We start from the raw sequence: 18,367 nt of genomic DNA, 5'->3' as shown, positions 1-18,367 counted from the left end.
TCAGATCGGACTGCATGTACAACGTGACACGTTCCCTTTAATTTAATAATAAATCATACTCCAACGTTATACCTGGGTACCGCTGCTCGGGGTCTCCATTCAAGACAACTTCTGGGACATTGTTAATAATGTTCTTAACCAGCCTCTGGGACAAGTAGCTGATTCTCTTGTGATCATACTGTGGGAATATACATGTGCTCAAATGACAACACTGCCATAACAGAAAGCTAGCAACAGAAAAACAGACTTAAAAATATTAGTACTAAGTATGTTCCGGATGTATCTGATTAGAATAAATTTTTTTCTTGGAAGTTTTGCTTTCATTCTTGCATATGTTTGATTTTCACCCTTGTTTCTTGTATTTTTCTAGACAATTAGGATTAAAGTGGATCTGTCATCAGAATGAACTGCCCAATGTAAGCACAGAATAATATGGGGACATGTCCACTCGTATTGGCCAAACAGTACAAAATATTGTGCCTTCTAGCTAATAGGAGCAATCAAATAATACAACAAACCTAGAGTTTATAAGTAGGGCTGAGCGGGCCCGGGCTGTAAATGTCCGGATCCGCGCGGTTTCAGCACTATTCCCGGGCCCGATCCGGGCCCGGGATTCCGGCTGCAGGATCCGGAACCGGCAATTAATAAAAAATGAAAAAGAAACAATAAATAAATAGTGTTTCATACTTACCAGACTCTGTCATGGCGGCACACTTGCTTCAGGGTCGCGCTTTCACTTCCTGTGCGGTCACACAGCTTTCTGTGTTTTCCCCGCCCACCGGCCGTCCTCTCAGCTGTAATTGGTTCCTGGCTGACGCGCCCCCAGCCTGTGACAGTGTCTGCCGTGCAGTCATCGCTTATCGCGGTCAGTACTACGCTGCACTCAGAGCGGGCGGTCGTGCTCTATGGCTGCTCGCTCTAACATGTAGCAGAGCCGGAGGTGTCGCCGCAGGACTTCTCCTGTGGATTACGTCGGAGCTGCAGGGTATTTGGGGGTTAATAAAGTGGTGAAGGAGGAGTGTTTGGTATTTTATTTCAAATAAAGGATTTTTCTCTGTGTCTGTGTTTATTTACTGTCACTTACAGGTTTGTGTGATGCAGGTATCTGATAGATGCCTGTGCCATCACACAAACCTGGGGTTTAGCAGCAGCTATGTGCCCCTGCTAGCCCCTGCTACCTTGTTTCCTCGAAAATAAGACACTGTCTTATATTTTTTTTTGCCCTGAAAAAAGCACTGTCTTATTTTCAGGGGGTGTCTTATTCTCAAGGAGACATGGTTGGGGGTAAGTTTACCCCCCACAAAAAGCAGACCCCCCCATCCCAGGATCGTCATACTTACCAGCCCAGGGCGTCTGTATGGCTCCCAGATCCTTCTGTGATCTCCCATCAGGTACGCTGCACGCCTCCCCTGCGTCTGGCTGACATCAGATCTCTCTCACACACACACACAAACACACACACACACACACTTCTCCCTGTGATCTCCCTGCAGCTGTGCTCCCCTGCGTCTGGCTGACATCAGATCTCACACACACACACACACACACACACACACACACACCAGATCTCACACACACACATCAGATCACACACACACACACACTTCTCCCTGTGATCTCCCTGCAGCTGTGCTCCCCTGCGTCTGGCTGACATCAGATCTCTCTCACTCACACACACACACACACACACACACACACACACACACACACACACACACACACACACTTCTCCCTGTGATCTCCCTGCAGCTGTGCTCCCCTGCGTCTGGCTGACATCAGATCTCACACACACACACACACATCAGATCTCACACACACATCAGATCACACACACACACACACTTCTCCCTGTGATCTCCCTGCAGCTGTGCTCCCCTGCGTCTGACTGACATCAGATCTCACACACACACACACACACACACACATCAGATCTCACACACACATCAGATCACACACACACACACTTCTCCCTGTGATCTCCCTGCAGCTGTGCTCCCCTGCGTCTGGCTGACATCAGATCTCATACACACATCAGATCTCACACACACACATCAGATCACACACAATCAGATCACACACACACACACTTCTCCCTGTGATCTCCCTGCAGCTGTGCTCCCCTGCGTCTGGCTGACATCAGATCTCACACACACACACACCAGATCACATTCACTCACTCACTCACACACAAACACACACTCACCTCACTTCTTCCCATCCACCCCACGATCCCAGCAGCTGTGCTGCACGCAGTGCTCCTCTGCCTCCTGCCGACACTCACAGATCCGATCGCTTACGTTCACACACAGTCACACATCAGACAGTATACACGCACACATCTGATCGCATACACTCACACTCACCCCACTTCTCCCTGTGCTCTCCGGTGGGCGGTCCAAGCAGCTGTGCTGCACGCCGTGCTCCTCTGCGGCCACTCACAGATCCGATCGCATACACACACACACACACACACACACACATCAGAACACACTCGCACATCCGATCGCATACACACACACATCCGATCGCATACACTCCCACACACACTGACGATATCGCACATACACGCTCACACACTCAAAACATCCGGAGATACCACATGCTTCCGGCCATGTGATCCTCCGGCAGGTCCTGGAAGGTCACTGCACAGTGCACAGTATCGCCGCCGAGAAGCAAGCAATATTGCCGGAGGTTGTGAGTGTGTGGATGCGATCTGATGTGTGTGTGTGTGTGTGTGTGTGTGTGTGTGTGTCTGTCTGTCTTTATGTGTGTGTGTGTGTGTGTTCCGCCGCTGAAGGACCATGATGCGCTCACCTGCTCCCGGTCGGTGTCTGGAAAGTATGATCGGGGGTCTTCTTTCTTCTCTCTTCTGGGGGTGCCCGCTGCCTATAATGAAGTGTCCTGCAGTGTCTTTAACTCTTTCACCGCTGCATGACACTTCATTATTGACCGCAGCTAGGTCTTATTTTCAGGGGATGTCTTATATTAAAGCATCCCTGAAAACTCCTGCTATGTCTTATTTTCGGGGAAACACGGTATTACCCCGACTGGCACCGCATCACGCCAGCGGGAAGAGCCGGTATCGCACCGGTATGTCGCATCTAACAGATGCGACATACCGGACGGCTGCGGGCTGAGGATATACCAGCCCCCGGCCGGCGTTATCTTGGCTGGATGTGAAGATTAGGGGGACCGCACGTCGTTTTTTTTTTTTACTTTCACCGGAGTCACACGTGCGAGGGGCTCTGGCAGCACCCGGCAGCCTCGCACGTGTGACTCCGGGCACTGGATAAACAGCATAGATACTGCGCGACGGCTGGGGCTGCAGCCGAGCGCTATAACTGTGCTGCCGAGTGCGTTTACCACAGTGACCGACAGTGCACTGCTTTCCCCGCCCACCGGCCATCCTGGCGCCTGTGATTAGTTGCATTTAGCTGACACGCTGCCACTCAGGATGGAGGCGTGTCTATCTGCAACTAACACACGCCGGTGGGCGGGGAAAACCATGAATATTGAATTGTCGGCTCCGGAAGGTAACAGCGTGACCCGGAAGGAGTGTGCCGCCATGACAGCGCCTCTGTGAGTATGCTGCGCTCGCTGCTAGCCCCTTAGCCCCTCCACAAACGTTTTAACCCTCCGGATTCCGGTCCCCATTGACTTATATGGGCACCAGATTCCGGAGCGGATCGGACTTATTTTTAAGTCTGTTAACGACCCGCCGGCCCCGGATTATTGCCTTCCTGCTCAACTCTATTTATAAGCGTTGTGTATTCAGGAGTAGACCCTCTCCTCACAGCGATTGACAGGCTGTTATGTATTTACACAAACAAGAGGACGCCAGTAGTCACTGCTGGGGAGGCTGCACTCCTTATGTCGCATCAGGCTCAACTAAGTGTCCATTGTATTCTCTGACCACACCTATTACCCAACAACACAATATTTTGTGCATCGTTTAGTTAATAGGAGAGCAGGCCTATCGCATATTATGCTGCCATAACAAATTCATATCATCTAATGACCGATCTGCTTTACTGACTATTCATATGCTGGGACTAGAAAGATAAATACTGCACATATTTCTGATCAGTCACCTCTAGCTCCTGTTCCGCTACTTCACAGGCTGCACCAAACCCAACCGTAAGTGGAGCCGGTACGGTTCCAGATCTTAGACCTCTCTCCTGCCCTCCGCCACTGATCAGGGGCTCCAGTCTTACTCTAGGTCGCCGACGAACATAAATGGCCCCGATACCTGGAGCGTCAATGTGAGAAATATATAAATTCTTCATTATCTAAGCAAAAAGGAACATCTTAACATGTTATAACTTAAAGTGAATCTGTCACCAGGTTTTTGCTCCCGGAGAGCAGCATAATGTAGAGACAGAGACCCTGATTCCAGCGATGTGGCACTTACTGAGCTGTTTTCTGTAATTTTGATAAAATCAATATTTTCTCTGCTGCAGATCTAGCGTTATACAGAGCTCATGAATATGCTGGATATTTGGCAACGGGCTAAGTAGTCATCTATTTAAAAGATGAATGCACTACTGCGCTTAACATTCAAATACACATAAAAACACTTTATTTACCTGCTATAATGTGATCAAGACACTGAACGGCATTTAAAGTGTTAATATTTCGCTTCTGATGGCTTTAGGTGCATATGAGTCCTATTAATGGAAAAAAACTAAATAAATATGGTGATATTAATAAGACATACTGACAATGGCACTATCACCATATTTATTTAGTTTTTTTCCATTAATAGGACTCATATGCACCTAAAGCCATCAGAAGCGAAATGAAGGGAATTTTGTTTACTTACCGTAAATTCCTTTTCTTCTAGCTCCAATTGGGAGACCCAGACAATTGGGTGTATAGCTTCTGCCTCCGGAGGCCACACAAAGTATTACACTTAAAAGTGTAAACCCCTCCCCTTCTGCCTATACACCCCCCCGTGCATCACGGGCTCCTCAGTTTTGGTGCAAAAGCAGGAAGGAGGAAACTTATAAATTGGTCTAAAGTAAATTCAATCCGAAGGATGTTCGGAGAACTGAAAACCATTCAACATGAACAACATGTGTACACAAAAGAACAACAGCCCGAAGGGAACAGGGGCGGGTGCTGGGTCTCCCAATTGGAGCTAGAAGAAGAAGGGAATTTTGTTTACTTACCGTAAATTCCTTTTCTTCTAGCTCCAATTGGGAGACCCAGACGATTGGGGTGTATAGGCTATGCCTCCGGAGGCCGCACAAAGTATTACACTAAAAGTGTAAAACCCCTCCCCTTCTGCCTATACACCCCCCGTGCTCCCACGGGCTCCTCAGTTTTGGTGCAAAAGCAAGAAGGAGGAAAAAAAAAAATTATAAACTGGTTTAAAGTAAATTCAATCCGAAGGAATATCGGAGAACTGAAACCATTCAACATGAACAACATGTGTACCCAAAAAAACAGGGGCGGGTGCTGGGTCTCCCAATTGGAGCTAGAAGAAAAGGAATTTACGGTAAGTAAACAAAATTCCCTTCTTCTTTGTCGCTCCATTGGGAGACCCAGACAATTGGGACGTCCAAAAGCAGTCCCTGGCTGGGTAAATTAATACCTCGTAATAGAGCCGGAAAACGGCCCCTTCCTACAGGTGGGCAACCGCCGCCTGAAGGACTCGCCTACCTAGGCTGGCATCTGCCGAAGCATAGGTATGCACCTGATAGTGTTTCGTGAAAGTGTGCAGGCTCGACCAGGTAGCCGCCTGACACACCTGCTGAGCCGTAGCCTGGTGCCTCAAAGCCCAGGACGCACCCACGGCTCTGGTAGAATGGGCCTTCAGCCCTGAGGGAACCGGAAGCCCAGCAGAACGGTAAGCTTCGAGAATTGGTTCCTTGATCCACCGAGCCAGGGTTGATTTGGAAGCCTGTGACCCTTTACGCTGGCCAGCGACAAGGACAAAGAGTGCATCCGAGCGGCGCAGGGGCGCCGTACGAGAAATGTAGAGTCTGAGTGCTCTCACCAGATCTAACAAGTGCAAATCCTTTTCACATTGGTGAACTGGATGAGGACAAAAAGAGGGTAAGGAGATATCCTGATTGAGATGAAAGGGGGATACCACCTTAGGGAGAAATTCCGGAACCGGACGCAGAACCACCTTGTCCTGGTGAAACACCAGGAAGGGGGCTTTGCATGACAGAGCTGCCAGCTCAGACACTCTCCGAAGTGAAGTGACTGCTACTAGGAAAACCACTTTCTGCGAAAGGCGTGCGAGAGAAATATCCCTCATTGGCTCAAACGGTGGTTTCTGAAGAACCATCAGCACCCTGTTCAGATCCCAGGGTTCCAACGGACGTTTGTAAGGAGGTACGATGTGACAAACCCCCTGCAGAAACGTGCGTACCTGTGGAAGTCTGGCCAGGCGCTTCTGAAAAAACACAGAGAGCGCAGAGACTTGTCCCTTAAGGGAGCCGAGTGACAAACCCTTTTCCAATCCGGACTGAAGAAAGGACAGGAAAGTGGGCAAGGCAAATGGCCAGGGAGAAAAACCCCGAGCAGAGCACCACGACAGGAATATTTTCCACGTCCTGTGGTAGATCTTGGCGGACGTTGGTTTCCTAGCCTGTCTCATAGTGGCAATGACCTCTTGAGATAATCCCGAAGACGCTAAGATCCAGGACTCAATGGCCACACAGTCAGGTTGAGGGCCGCAGAATTCAGATGGAAAAACGGCCCTTGAGACAGCAAGTCTGGTCGGTCTGGTAGTGCCCACGGTTGGCCGACCGTGAGATGCCACAGATCCGGGTACCACGACCTCCTCGGCCAGTCTGGAGCGAAGAGGATGGCGCGGCGGCATTCGGCCCTGATCTTGCGTAACACTCTGGGCAACAGTGCCAGCGGAGGAAACACATAAGGGAGTTGAAACCGCGACCAATCTTGAACTAAGGCGTCTGCCGCTAGAGCTCTGTGATCGTGAGAACGTGCCATGAATGCCGTGACCTTGTTGTTGTGCCGGGACGCCATTAGGTCGACGTCCGGCATCCCCCAGCAGCAACAGATCTCCTGAAACACGTCCGGGTGAAGGGACCATTCCCCTGCGTCCATGCCCTGGCGACTGAGAAAATCTGCTTCCCAGTTTTCCACGCCTGGGATGTGAACTGCGGAGATGGTGGAGGCCGTGGCTTCCACCCACATCAAAATCCGCCGGACTTCCTGGAAGGCTTGCCGACTGCGTGTTCCTCCTTGGTGGTTGATGTAAGCCACCGCTGTGGAGTTGTCCGACTGAATTCGGATCTGCTTGCCTTCCAGCCACTGCTGGAACGCTTTCAGGGCAAGATACACTGCCCTGATCTCCAGAACATTGATCTGAAGTGAGGACTCTTGCTGGGTCCACGTACCCTGAGCCCTGTGGTGGAGAAAGACTGCTCCCCACCCTGACAGACTCGCGTCCGTCGTGACCACCGCCCAGGATGGGGGTAGGAAGGATTTCCCCTTCGATAATGAAGTGGGAAGAAGCCACCACCGAAGGGAAGCTTTGGTTGCCTGAGAGAGGGAGACGTTCCTGTCGAGGGACGTCGGCTTCCTGTCCCATTTGCGTAGGATGTCCCATTGAAGAGAACGCAGGTGAAACTGCGCGAAAGGCACTGCCTCCATTGCTGCCACTATCTTCCCCAGGAAGTGCATGAGGCGCCTCAAGGGGTGTGACTGACCTTGAAGGAGAGATTGCACCCCCGTCTGTAGTGAACGCTGCTTGTTCAGCGGAAGCTTCACTATCGCTGAGAGGGTATGAAACTCCATGCCAAGATATGTCAGCGATTGGGCCGGTGTCAGATTTGACTTTGGAAAATTGATGATCCACCCAAAACTCTGGAGAGTCTCCAGAGTAGCGGTGAGGCTGTGCTGGCATGCCTCTTGAGAGGGAGCCTTGACCAGCAGATCGTCTAAGTAAGGGATCACTGAGTGTCCCTGAGAGTGGAGGACCGCGACTACTGTAGCCATGACCTTGGTGAAAACCCGTGGGGCTGTCGCCAGGCCGAACGGCAGTGCCACGAACTGAAGGTGTTCGTCTCCTATGGCGAAGCGCAGAAAGCGCTGATGCTGTGGAGCAATCGGAACGTGGAGATAAGCATCTTTGATATCGATCGATGCAAGGAAATCTCCTTGAGACATTGAGGCGATGACGGAGTGGAGGGATTCCATCCGGAACCGCCTGGACTTTACGTGTTTGTTGAGCAGTTTTAGGTCCAGGACAGGACGGAAAGACCCGTCCTTCTTTGGAACCACGAACAAGTTGGAGTAAAAACCGTGACCCTGTTGCTGAAGAGGAACAGGGACCACCACTCCTTCTGCCTTCAGAGTGCCCAGCGCCTGCAGAAGAGCATCGGCTCGCTCGGGAGGCGGAGATGTCCTGAAGAATCGAGTCGGAGGATGAGAGCTGAACTCTATCCTGTAACCGTGAGACAGAATGTCTCTCACCCAACGGTCTTTTACCTGTGGCAGCCAGGTGTCGCAAAAGCGGGAGAGCCTGCCACCGACCGAGGATGCGGTGTGAAGCGGCCGTAAGTCATGAGGAAGCCGCCTTGGTAGCGGCACCTCCGGCGGTCTTTTTAGGGCGTGACTTAGACCGCCATGAATCGGAGTTCCTCTGATCCTTCTGAGGCCTTTTGGACGAGGAGAATTGGGACCTGCCCGCACCCCGAAAGGACCGAAACCTCGACTGTCCCCTCCTCTGTTGGGGTAAGTTTGGTTTGGCCTGGGGTAAGGATGTTTCCTTTCCCTTGGATTGCTTGATGATTTCATCCAATCTCTCACCAAACAAACGGTCGCCAGAAAATGGCAAACCGGTTAAGCACTTTTTTGGAAGCCGAATCTGCCTTCCATTCCCGTAGCCACAAGGCCCTGCGTATTGCAACCGAATTGTCGGCTGCAACCGCCGTACGGCTCGCAGAGTCCAGGACAGCATTAATAGCGTAGGACGCAAATGCCGACGTTTGAGATGTTATGGAAGCCACTTGCGGCGCAGACGTACGTGTGAGTGCGTCAATTTGCGCTTGACCCGCTGAGATAGCTTGGAGTGCCCATACGGCTGCGAATGCTGGAGCAAAAGACGCGCCGATAGCTTCATAGATGGATTTCAACCAGAGCTCCATCTGTCTGTCAGTGGCATCCTTGAGTGAAGCCCCATCTTCAACTGCCACTATGGATCTAGCCGCCAGTCTGGAGATTGGAGGATCCACCTTGGGACACTGAGTCCAGCCCTTGACCACGTCAGGGGGGAAGGGATAACGTGTATCCTTAAGGCGCTTAGAAAAACGCTTATCTGGACAAACTCTGTTTCTGGACTGCCTCTCTGAAGTCAGAGTGGTCCAGAAACATACTCGTTGTACGCTTGGGGAACCTGAAACGGAATTTCTCCTGCTGAGAAGCTGACTCCTCTACTGGAGGAGCTGAGGGAGAAATATCCAACATTTGATTTATGGACGCGATAAGATCATTCACTATGGCGTCCCCATCAGGAGTATCAAGGTTGAGAGCGGCCTCAGGATCAGAATCCTGATCAGCTACCTCCGCTTCATCATACAGAGAGTCCTCCCGCTGAGACCCTGAACAATGTGATGATGTCGAGGGAATTTCCCAGCGAGCTCGCTTAGGCGGTCTGGGACTGCGGTCCGTGTCAGAGACCTCACCCTGGGATCTATGAGACACCCCGGGAGGACATGGTTGTTCCAACTGAGGGGAACCAGGGGGCAATGATTCCGCAGTGCCCATGGTCTGAGATACCGGTCTGGACTGCAAAGCTTCTAGTATCTTAGCCATAGTCTCAGACAGCCTTTCAGTAAAAACTGTAAACTCCGTCCCTGTCACCTGGACAGTGTTAGCAGGTGGTTCCCCCTGGGCCACCCTTAGCAGAGGCTCCGGCTGAGTAGGGTGCCACAGGGGCCGAGCAGTGCACACAATGAGGGTCAGTGGAACCTGCCGGTAGTGAAGCCGTACATGCGGCGCAGCCAGCATAGTAAGCCTGTGTTTTGGCACCCCTGCTTCTTGTGGGCGCCATGCTGTTGTCTCCCCTGAGCAACCCAGGAGGGTATATAGCCAAAAATCAACCGTGCACTATACAGTGTAAAGTATAGCCTATAATCATATAATCTATAAGTACACTTCTGCACAAGTGGGGCCAGCACCAGAGGTGCTGCTTACCGGCCGCTCAAAGCGGTTGTGTGGCCACCAGAATCCCTGCCTGGGTCTCCCAGAGCTTGTCTCCCCTCTCCAGCGTCAGAAGAGCTGACAGGAATGGCTGCCGGCGTCCTGAGGAGAGGAGGGGGCCGTGGGCGTGCCCTAGAAAGTGCGGGAAACTGGTGCCCCACTGTGCACGGTGAGGGGGGTGGAGTATGCAAAGCATGCTCCAGCCCTCAGTGCTGACATTCAGAACAGCGTCCCGCCCTTCCCCTGACTGGCAGGCCTGGGGGCGGGAAGAGAATGAGACTAGGCCGCAAAAGGACTAGAGTTATAAGCGCGGCCGCCGTATAAGCGCGGTCGGCGCGGATGTCCCCGGCGCACTAACAGTCCCAGCCGCGCCGCATGTATAACAATGGCAGCGGCGGTCAGCGCGGTAGTCCCCAATACAGTACACACCCAGCCACGCTGCAGCGTGTGATGGCACAATTGCGGTCAGCGCCGCGGTCCCCGGCGCACTAACACACCCAGCAATACTGGAGTGTTTCTGTGCGCGGTCCCCACGGGGACACAGAGTACCTCAAAGTAGCAGGGCCATGTCCCTGACGATACTCGGCTCCATTATCCAGCAGAGTCCCCAGGGGCTGTGGATGGAGCACGGTCTCAGTGCCTGGAGACCGATTAGGATCCCACTTCACCCAGAGCCCTAAATGGGATGGGGAAGGAAAACAGCATGTGGGCTCCAGCCTCCGTACCCGCAATGGATACCTCAACCTTAACAACACCGCCGACAAGAGTGGGGTGAGAAGGGAGCATGCTGGGGGCCCTGTTATGGGCCCTCTTTTCTTCCATCCGACATAGTCAGCAGCTGATGCTGACTAATCTGTGGAGCTATGCGTGCATGTCTGCCTCCTTCGCACAAAGCAAAAAAACTGAGGAGCCCGTGGGAGCACGGGGGGTGTATAGGCAGAAGGGGAGGGGTTTTACACTTTTAGTGTAATACTTTGTGCGGCCTCCGGAGGCATAGCCTATACACCCCAATTGTCTGGGTCTCCCAATGGAGCGACAAAGAAAAGGAATTTACGGTAAGTAAACAAAATTCCCTTCTTCTTTGTCGCTCCATTGGGAGACCCAGACAATTGGGACGTCCAAAAGCAGTCCCTGGGTGGGTAAAATAATACCTCGTAATAGAGCCGTAAAACGGCCCCTTCCTACAGGTGGGCAACCGCCGCCTGAAGGACTCGCCTACCTAGGCTGGCATCTGCCGAAGCATAGGTATGCACCTGATAGTGTTTCGTGAAAGTGTGCAGACTCGACCAGGTAGCCGCCTGACACACCTGCTGAGCCGTAGCCTGGTGCCGCAAAGCCCAGGACGCACCCACGGCTCTGGTAGAGTGGGCCTTCAGCCCTGAGGGAACCGGAAGCCCAGAAGAACGGTAGGCTTCAAGAATTGGTTCCTTGATCCACCGAGCCAAGGTTGACTTGGAAGCCTGCGACCCTTTACGCTGGCCAGCGACAAGGACAAAGAGTGCATCCGAGCGGCGCACAGGCGCCGTACGAGAAATTTAGAGTCTGAGTGCTCTCACCAGATCTAACAAGTGCAAATCCTTTTCACATTGGTGAATTGGATGAGGACAAAAAGAAGGTAAGGAGATATCCTGATTGAGATGAAAAGGGGATACCACCTTCGGGAGAAATTCCGGAACCGGACGCAGAACCACCTTGTCCTGGTGAAACACCAGGAAGGGGGCTTTGCATGACAGCGCTGCTAGCTCAGACACTCTCCGAAGTGATGTGACTGCCACTAGGAAGACCACTTTCTGCGAAAGGCGTGAAAGAGAAATATCCCTCATTGGCTCGAAAGGTGGTTTCTGAAGAGCCGTTAGCACCCTGTTCAGATCCCAGGGTTCTAGCGGACGCTTGTAAGGAGGGACTATATGGCAAACCCCCTGCAGGAACGTGCGTACCTGTGGAAGCCTGGCTAGGCGCTTTTGAAAAAACACAGAGCGCGCCGAGACTTGTCCCTTAAGGGAGCCGAGAGACAAACCCTTTTCTAATCCGGATTGAAGGAAGGACAGAAAAGTGGGCAAGGCAAATGGCCATGGAGTAAAACCCTGATCAGAGCACCAGGATAAGAAGATCCTCCACGTCCTGTGGTAGATCTTGGCGGACGTTGGTTTCCTGGCCTGTCTCATAGTGGCAATGACCTCTTGAGATAACCCTGAAGACGCTAGGATCCAGGACTCAATGGCCACACAGTCAGGTTGAGGGCCGCAGAATTCAGATGGAAAAATGGCCCTTGAGACAGTAAGTCTGGTCGGTCTGGTAGTGCCCACGGTTGGCCCACCGTGAGATGCCACAGATCCGGGTACCACGACCTCCTCGGCCAGTCTGGAGCGACGAGGATGGCGCGGCGGCAGTCGGACCTGATCTTGCGTAACACTCTGGGCAGCAGTGCCAGAGGAGGAAATACATAAGGCAGTTGAAACTGCGACCAATCCTGAACTAATGCGTCTGCCGCCAGAGCTCTGTGATCTTGAGACCGTGCCATGAATGCCGGGACTTTGTTGTTGTGCCGGGACGCCATTAGGTCGACGTCCGGCTTGCCCCAGCGGCAACAGATCTCTTGAAACACGTCCGGGTGAAGAGACCATTCCCCTGCGTCCATGCCCTGGCGACTGAGGAAGTCTGCTTCCCAGTTTTCCACGCCCGGGATGTGAACTGCGGAGATGGTGGAGGCTGTGGCTTCCACCCATAGCAGAATCCGTCGGACTTCCTGGAAGGCTTGCCGACTGCGTGTGCCGCCTTGGTGGTTGATGTATGCCACCGCCGTGGCGTTGTCCGACTGAATTCGGATCTGCCTGCCTTCCAGCCACGGCTGGAACGCCTTCAGGGCAAGATACACTGCCCTTATCTCCAGAACATTGATCTGAAGGGAGGACTCTGGCTGAGTCCAGGTACCCTGAGCCCTGTGGTGGAGAAAAACCGCTCCCCACCCTGACAGACTCGCATCCGTCGTGACCACCACCCAGGATGGGGGTAGGAAGGATTTCCCCTTCGACAACGAAGTGGGAAGAAGCCACCACTGAAGGGAGGCCTTGGCTGCCCGAGAAAGGGAGACGCTCCTGTCGAGGGACGTCGACTTCCTGTCCCATTTGCGGAGAATGTCCCATTGAAGTGGACGCAGATGAAACTGCGCAAAAGGAACTGCCTCCATTGCTGCCACCATCTTCCCTAGGAAGTGCATGAGGCGCCTCAAGGGGTGCGACTGGACTCGAAGGAGAGATTGCACCCCTGTCTGTAGTGAACGCTGTTTGTCCAGCGGAAGTTTCACTATCGCTGAGAGAGTATGAAACTCCATCCCAAGATATGTCAGTGATTGGGCCGGTGTCAGTTTTGACTTTGGGAAATTGATGATCCACCCGAATCTCTGGAGAGTCTCCAGAGCGATATTCAGGCTGTGTTGGCATGCCACCTGAGAGGGGGCCTTGACAAGCAGGTCGTCTAAGTAAGGGATCACCGAGTGTCCCTGAGAGTGTAGGACTGCTACCACTGTTGCCATGACCTTGGTGAAGACCCGTGGGGCCGTCGCCAGGCCGAAAGGCAGTGCCACGAACTGCAGGTGTTCGTCCCCTATGGCGAAACGCAGGAAGCGCTGATGCTCTGGTGCAATCGGCACGTGAAGATAAGCATCCTTGATGTCGATTGATGCTAGGAAGTCTCCTTGGGACATTGAGGCGATGACGGAGCGGAGAGATTCCATCCGGAACCGCCTGGTTTTCACGTGTTTGTTGAGCAGTTTTAGGTCCAGAACGGGACGGAAAGATCCGTCCTTTTTTGGCACCACAAACAAGTTGGAGTAAAAACCGTGACCCCGTTGCTGAAGGGGAACAGGGATCACCACTCCTTCTGCCTTTAGAGTGTTCACCGCCTGAAGAAGAGCATCGGCTCGCTCGGGGGGGCGGAGATGTTCTGAAGAAACGAGTCAGAGGACGAGAGCTGAACTCTATCCTGTAACCGTGAGACAGAATCTCTCTCACCCATCGGTTTTGGACATGTGGCCGCCAGGCGGGAGAGCCTGCCACCGACCGAGGATGCGGTTTGAGGAGGCCGAAAGTCATGAGGAGGCCGCTTTGGGAGCGGTTCCTCCGGCGGTCTTTGGAGGACGTGACTTAGACCTCCATGAATCGGAGTTCCTCTGACCCTTCTGTGGCCTGTTGGACGAGGAGAATTGAGACCTGCCCGCGGGCCGAAAGGACCGAAACCTCGATTGTACCTTCCGTTGTTGAGGTCTGTTTGGTTTGGACTGGGGTAAGGATGAGTCCTTTCCCTTGGATTGTTTAATGATTTCATCCAATCGCTCGCCAAACAGGCGGTCGCCAGAACATGGCAAACCGGTTAAGAACTTTTTGGAAGCAGAGTCTGCCTTCCATTCACGTAGCCACATGGCCCTGCGGACTGCCACCGAATTGGCGGATGCTACCGCCGTACGGCTCGCAGAGTCCAGGACAGCATTCATGGCGTAGGACGCAAACGCCGACGCCTGAGATGTTAAGGACACAACCTGCGGAGTAGAGGCACGTGTGACTGCATTAATCTCAGAGTGACAAGCTGAGATAGCTTGGAGTGCCCATACGGCTGCGAATGCCGGAGCAAAGGACGCGCCGATAGCTTCATAGATGGATTTCAACAGGAGCTCCATCTGCCTGTCAGTGGCATCCTTGAGTGATGCACCATCTTCCACTGCAACTATGGATCTAGCCGCCAGTCTAGAGACTGGAGGATCCACCTTGGGACACTGAGCCCAACCCTTGACTACGTCAGGGGGGAAGGGATAACGTGTGTCCTTAAGGCGCTTAGAAAAGCGCTTATCTGGAAAAGCTCGGTGTTTCTGGACTGCATCTCTGAAGTCTGAGTGATCCAGAAACGTACTCATTGTACGTTTGGGGAACCTAAAATGGAATTTCTCCTGCTGAGAAGCTGACTCCTCAATCGGAGGAGCTGGGGGAGAAAGATCCAACACCTGATTGATGGACGCTATAAGGTCATTTACTATGGCGTCCCCTTCAGGTGTATCCAGGTTGAGAGCGGCGTCAGGATCAGAGTCCTGATCTGCCACCTCCGCTTCATCCTCTAGAGAGTCCTCCTGCTGGGACCCTGAGCAGTGTGATGAAGTCGAGGGAAGTTCCCAGCGAGCCCGCTTAGGCGGTCTGGGACTGCGGTCCGTGTCGGAGACCTCATCGTGGGACCTATGAGTCACCCCAGGAGCACTTTGCTGCTCCAACCGAGGGGGGCCTGGGGTCAATGATTCAACAGTGCCCGGGGCCTGAGTTACCGGTCTGGACTGCAAGGCTTCTAGTATCTTAGCAGACCATTTATCCATAGACTCAGAAAGTTTGCCAGCAAATACTGCAAACTCTGTCCCTGTCACCTGGACAGTGGCAGCAGGTGGTTCCACCTGGGCCACCAGTGGCAGAGGCTCCGGCTGAGTGAGTGTCACAGGGGCCGAGCACTGCACACAATGAGGGTAGGTGGAACCTGCCGGTAGCATAGCCGCACATGAGGTACAGGTTGCAAAGTAAGCCTGTGCCTTGGCACCCTTGCTTTTTGCGGACGACATGCTGTTGTCTCCTCTGAGTACAAACAGGGAGGGTATATAGCCAAAAACAAGCAGTGCGGCCGTACAGAGTAAATGTATAGCATATAGGCATATATATATATATATATACACACACACTTCGGCACCCAGGGGGACCAGCACCTAGTAACAGGTGCGGCTTACCGACCGCCTGTAGCGGTTGTGTGACCACCAGATTCCCTGCCTGGGCCTCCCAGAGCTGTGTCTCTCCTCTCCAGCGTCAGAAGTGCTGATAGAAATGGCTGCCAGCGTTCTGTGGGGAGGAGGGGGCCGTGGGCGTGCCTTAGAAAGTGCGGGAATCTGGTGCCCCACGGTGCTCAGTGAGGGGGGAGGAGGATACTAAGTATGCTCCAGCCCTCAGCGCTGACGTCCAGTGCAGCGTCCCGCCCTTCCCCTGACTGGCAGGCCCGGGGGCGGGAATATGCGGTACTAGGCCGCAAAAGCCGGGGAATAAAGTTATAAGCGCGGCCAGCAAACAAGCGCGGTCAGCGCGGTAGTCCCGGCGCACTAACACACCCAGCAGCTGCTGCAGCGTGCATAACACAGGCGCTCCATGCGCCGTCCCCAAGGGGATACAGAATACCTCATAGTAGCAGGGCCTTGTCCCTGACGATACACAGCTCCTGTCCAGCAGATTCCCCCAGGGGCTGCGGAGGGAGCACGGTCCCAGTGCCTGGAGACCGGTTAGGATCCCACTTCACCCAGAGCCCCTAAGGGATGGGGAAGGAAAACAGCATGTGGCTCCTGCCTATGTACCCGCAATGGGTACCTCAACCTTAACAGCACCGCCGACCAGAGTGGGGTGAGAAGGGAGCATGCCGGGGGCCCTGTTAGTGGCCCTCTTTTCTTCCATCCGATATAGTCAGCAGCTGCTGCTGACTAAATTGTGGAGCTTGCGTGCATGTGTGCCTCCTTCGCACAAAGCATAAAAACTGAGGAGCCCGTGATGCACGGGGGGGTGTATAGGCAGAAGGGGAGGGGTTTACACTTTTAAGTGTAATACTTTGTGTGGCCTCCGGAGGCAGAAGCTATACACCCAATTGTCTGGGTCTCCCAATGGAGCGACAAAGAAATTAACACTTTAAATGCCATTCAGTGTCTTGATCACATTAGAACAGGTAAATAAAGTGTTTTTATGTGTATTTGAATGTTTAGCGCAGTAGTGCATATTATATACTATATACTTGAACCTTTTGGAGATATTCACACGGTATCCCCTGCCTACTAGCAGCTTCATTCTTATACTATATTAAATTACACTAGAGAACTTTGATAATCGTGCATTGATAGAATAATCACTGGCGCTCAGATCAAAAAACCTATTTTATTTATAAAATCACTATTTAAATCAGCAGTAGATCAAAACAGCCCAGTAAGTGACATATTGCTGGAATCAGGATCTCTGCCTCTATGTCATGCTGCTCTCAGATTAGGTGGCAAAAACCTGGTGACAGATTCCCCTTAAAAAGGGAATCTGTCATCAGGTTTTCCCGGTGTTATCTGAGAGAGGCATGATGTAGATACAGAGACACCGATTCCAGCAATATGTCACTTACGAGACTGCTTGTTGCAGTTTAATAAAATCTGTTTTTACTAGCAGGAAATTAGCACTCACGTACTAGTTGTCTCATGCCACGTGGTTCTCTTGCTTTGTGTAACCCCACCCTGCTGATTGGCAGCTTTCTGTCTGTGCACAGTGTACACCAAAAACTGCCCATCAGTGGTGTGAGAGGGAACATACACAGCTCAGCATTCAGAAAAATGACCACATCTACAGCAGAGAAAACAGTCCTTTTATAAAAATGACGCATCCCTGGAATTCCATCATACTCAGATTACATAAAAGAACGGTCACCAAGATTTTCACAGTGGCCAAGATTAAAAAAAAGTCAGTATTTTACCCAGAGTTGAGCTGCACCTCAGAGGTCTATAAAATGACTACAGACATTCCAATAGTATCTGTTGATTACAAGGTGTATGAGAGCTGCTAGTTGGGGTAAACCAAGACCAGATGGGTTTCACTATTATCTGACTAGATTTACCTGTCAATGAGCTACACCAAAATGTGTCTTTCATTATCTCTCCCCTAAAATTCCCATTAAAAATTGGGGGTTTCACTGTTGATGGTCAATCAACACCTACCAAAATTATAAGATATTATAAATATGGAATACTTTAATAAAAAGACAACTTTTAATTATCAAAAGTCACAAGAAAAACAAAACAATACATGTAGTTGTGCTTAGGGTACCGTCACACTTTAGCGACGCTCCAGCGATCCCACCAGCGATCTGACCTGGTCAGGATCGCTGGTGCGTCGTCGCTACATGGTCGCTGGTGAGCTGTCAATTAGGCAGATCTCACCAGCGACCAGTGACCAGCCCCCAGCGACTCGTGGAAGCGATGCTACACTTGGTAACTAAGTTAAATATCGGGTAACCAAGCAAAGCACTTCCCTTGGTTACCCGATATTTACCTTGGTTACCAGCGCACACGCTGGCTCCCTGCACTCCTAGCCAGAGTACATATTGGGTTAATAAGCAAACCGCTTTGCTTATTTACCCGATGTGTACTTCG

At 52.1% G+C, this 18,367-nt stretch overlaps 1 protein-coding gene across 1 annotated transcript in view; it reads right to left on the bottom strand.

Annotated features, from left to right (window-relative positions):
- NFS1 (NFS1 cysteine desulfurase) overlaps positions 1-18,367 on the bottom strand; it is a 76,098-nt gene that overhangs the window by 36,678 nt on the left and 21,053 nt on the right. Inside the window, exons 8-9 of the mRNA XM_075349898.1 lie at positions 4,092-4,249; positions 73-178 (exon numbers count right to left, since the gene is read on the bottom strand). Coding sequence (XP_075206013.1) covers positions 73-178; positions 4,092-4,249 — 264 coding nt within the window. The remainder of the gene's footprint in view (positions 1-72; positions 179-4,091; positions 4,250-18,367) is intronic.

The sequence above is a fragment of the Anomaloglossus baeobatrachus genome, chromosome 5, assembly GCF_048569485.1.
Source record: "Anomaloglossus baeobatrachus isolate aAnoBae1 chromosome 5, aAnoBae1.hap1, whole genome shotgun sequence".
Lineage (NCBI taxonomy): Eukaryota > Metazoa > Chordata > Amphibia > Anura > Aromobatidae > Anomaloglossus > Anomaloglossus baeobatrachus.
Note: the sequence above shows the minus strand (reverse complement) of the source record. Positions and strands in the feature narration are given on the sequence as shown.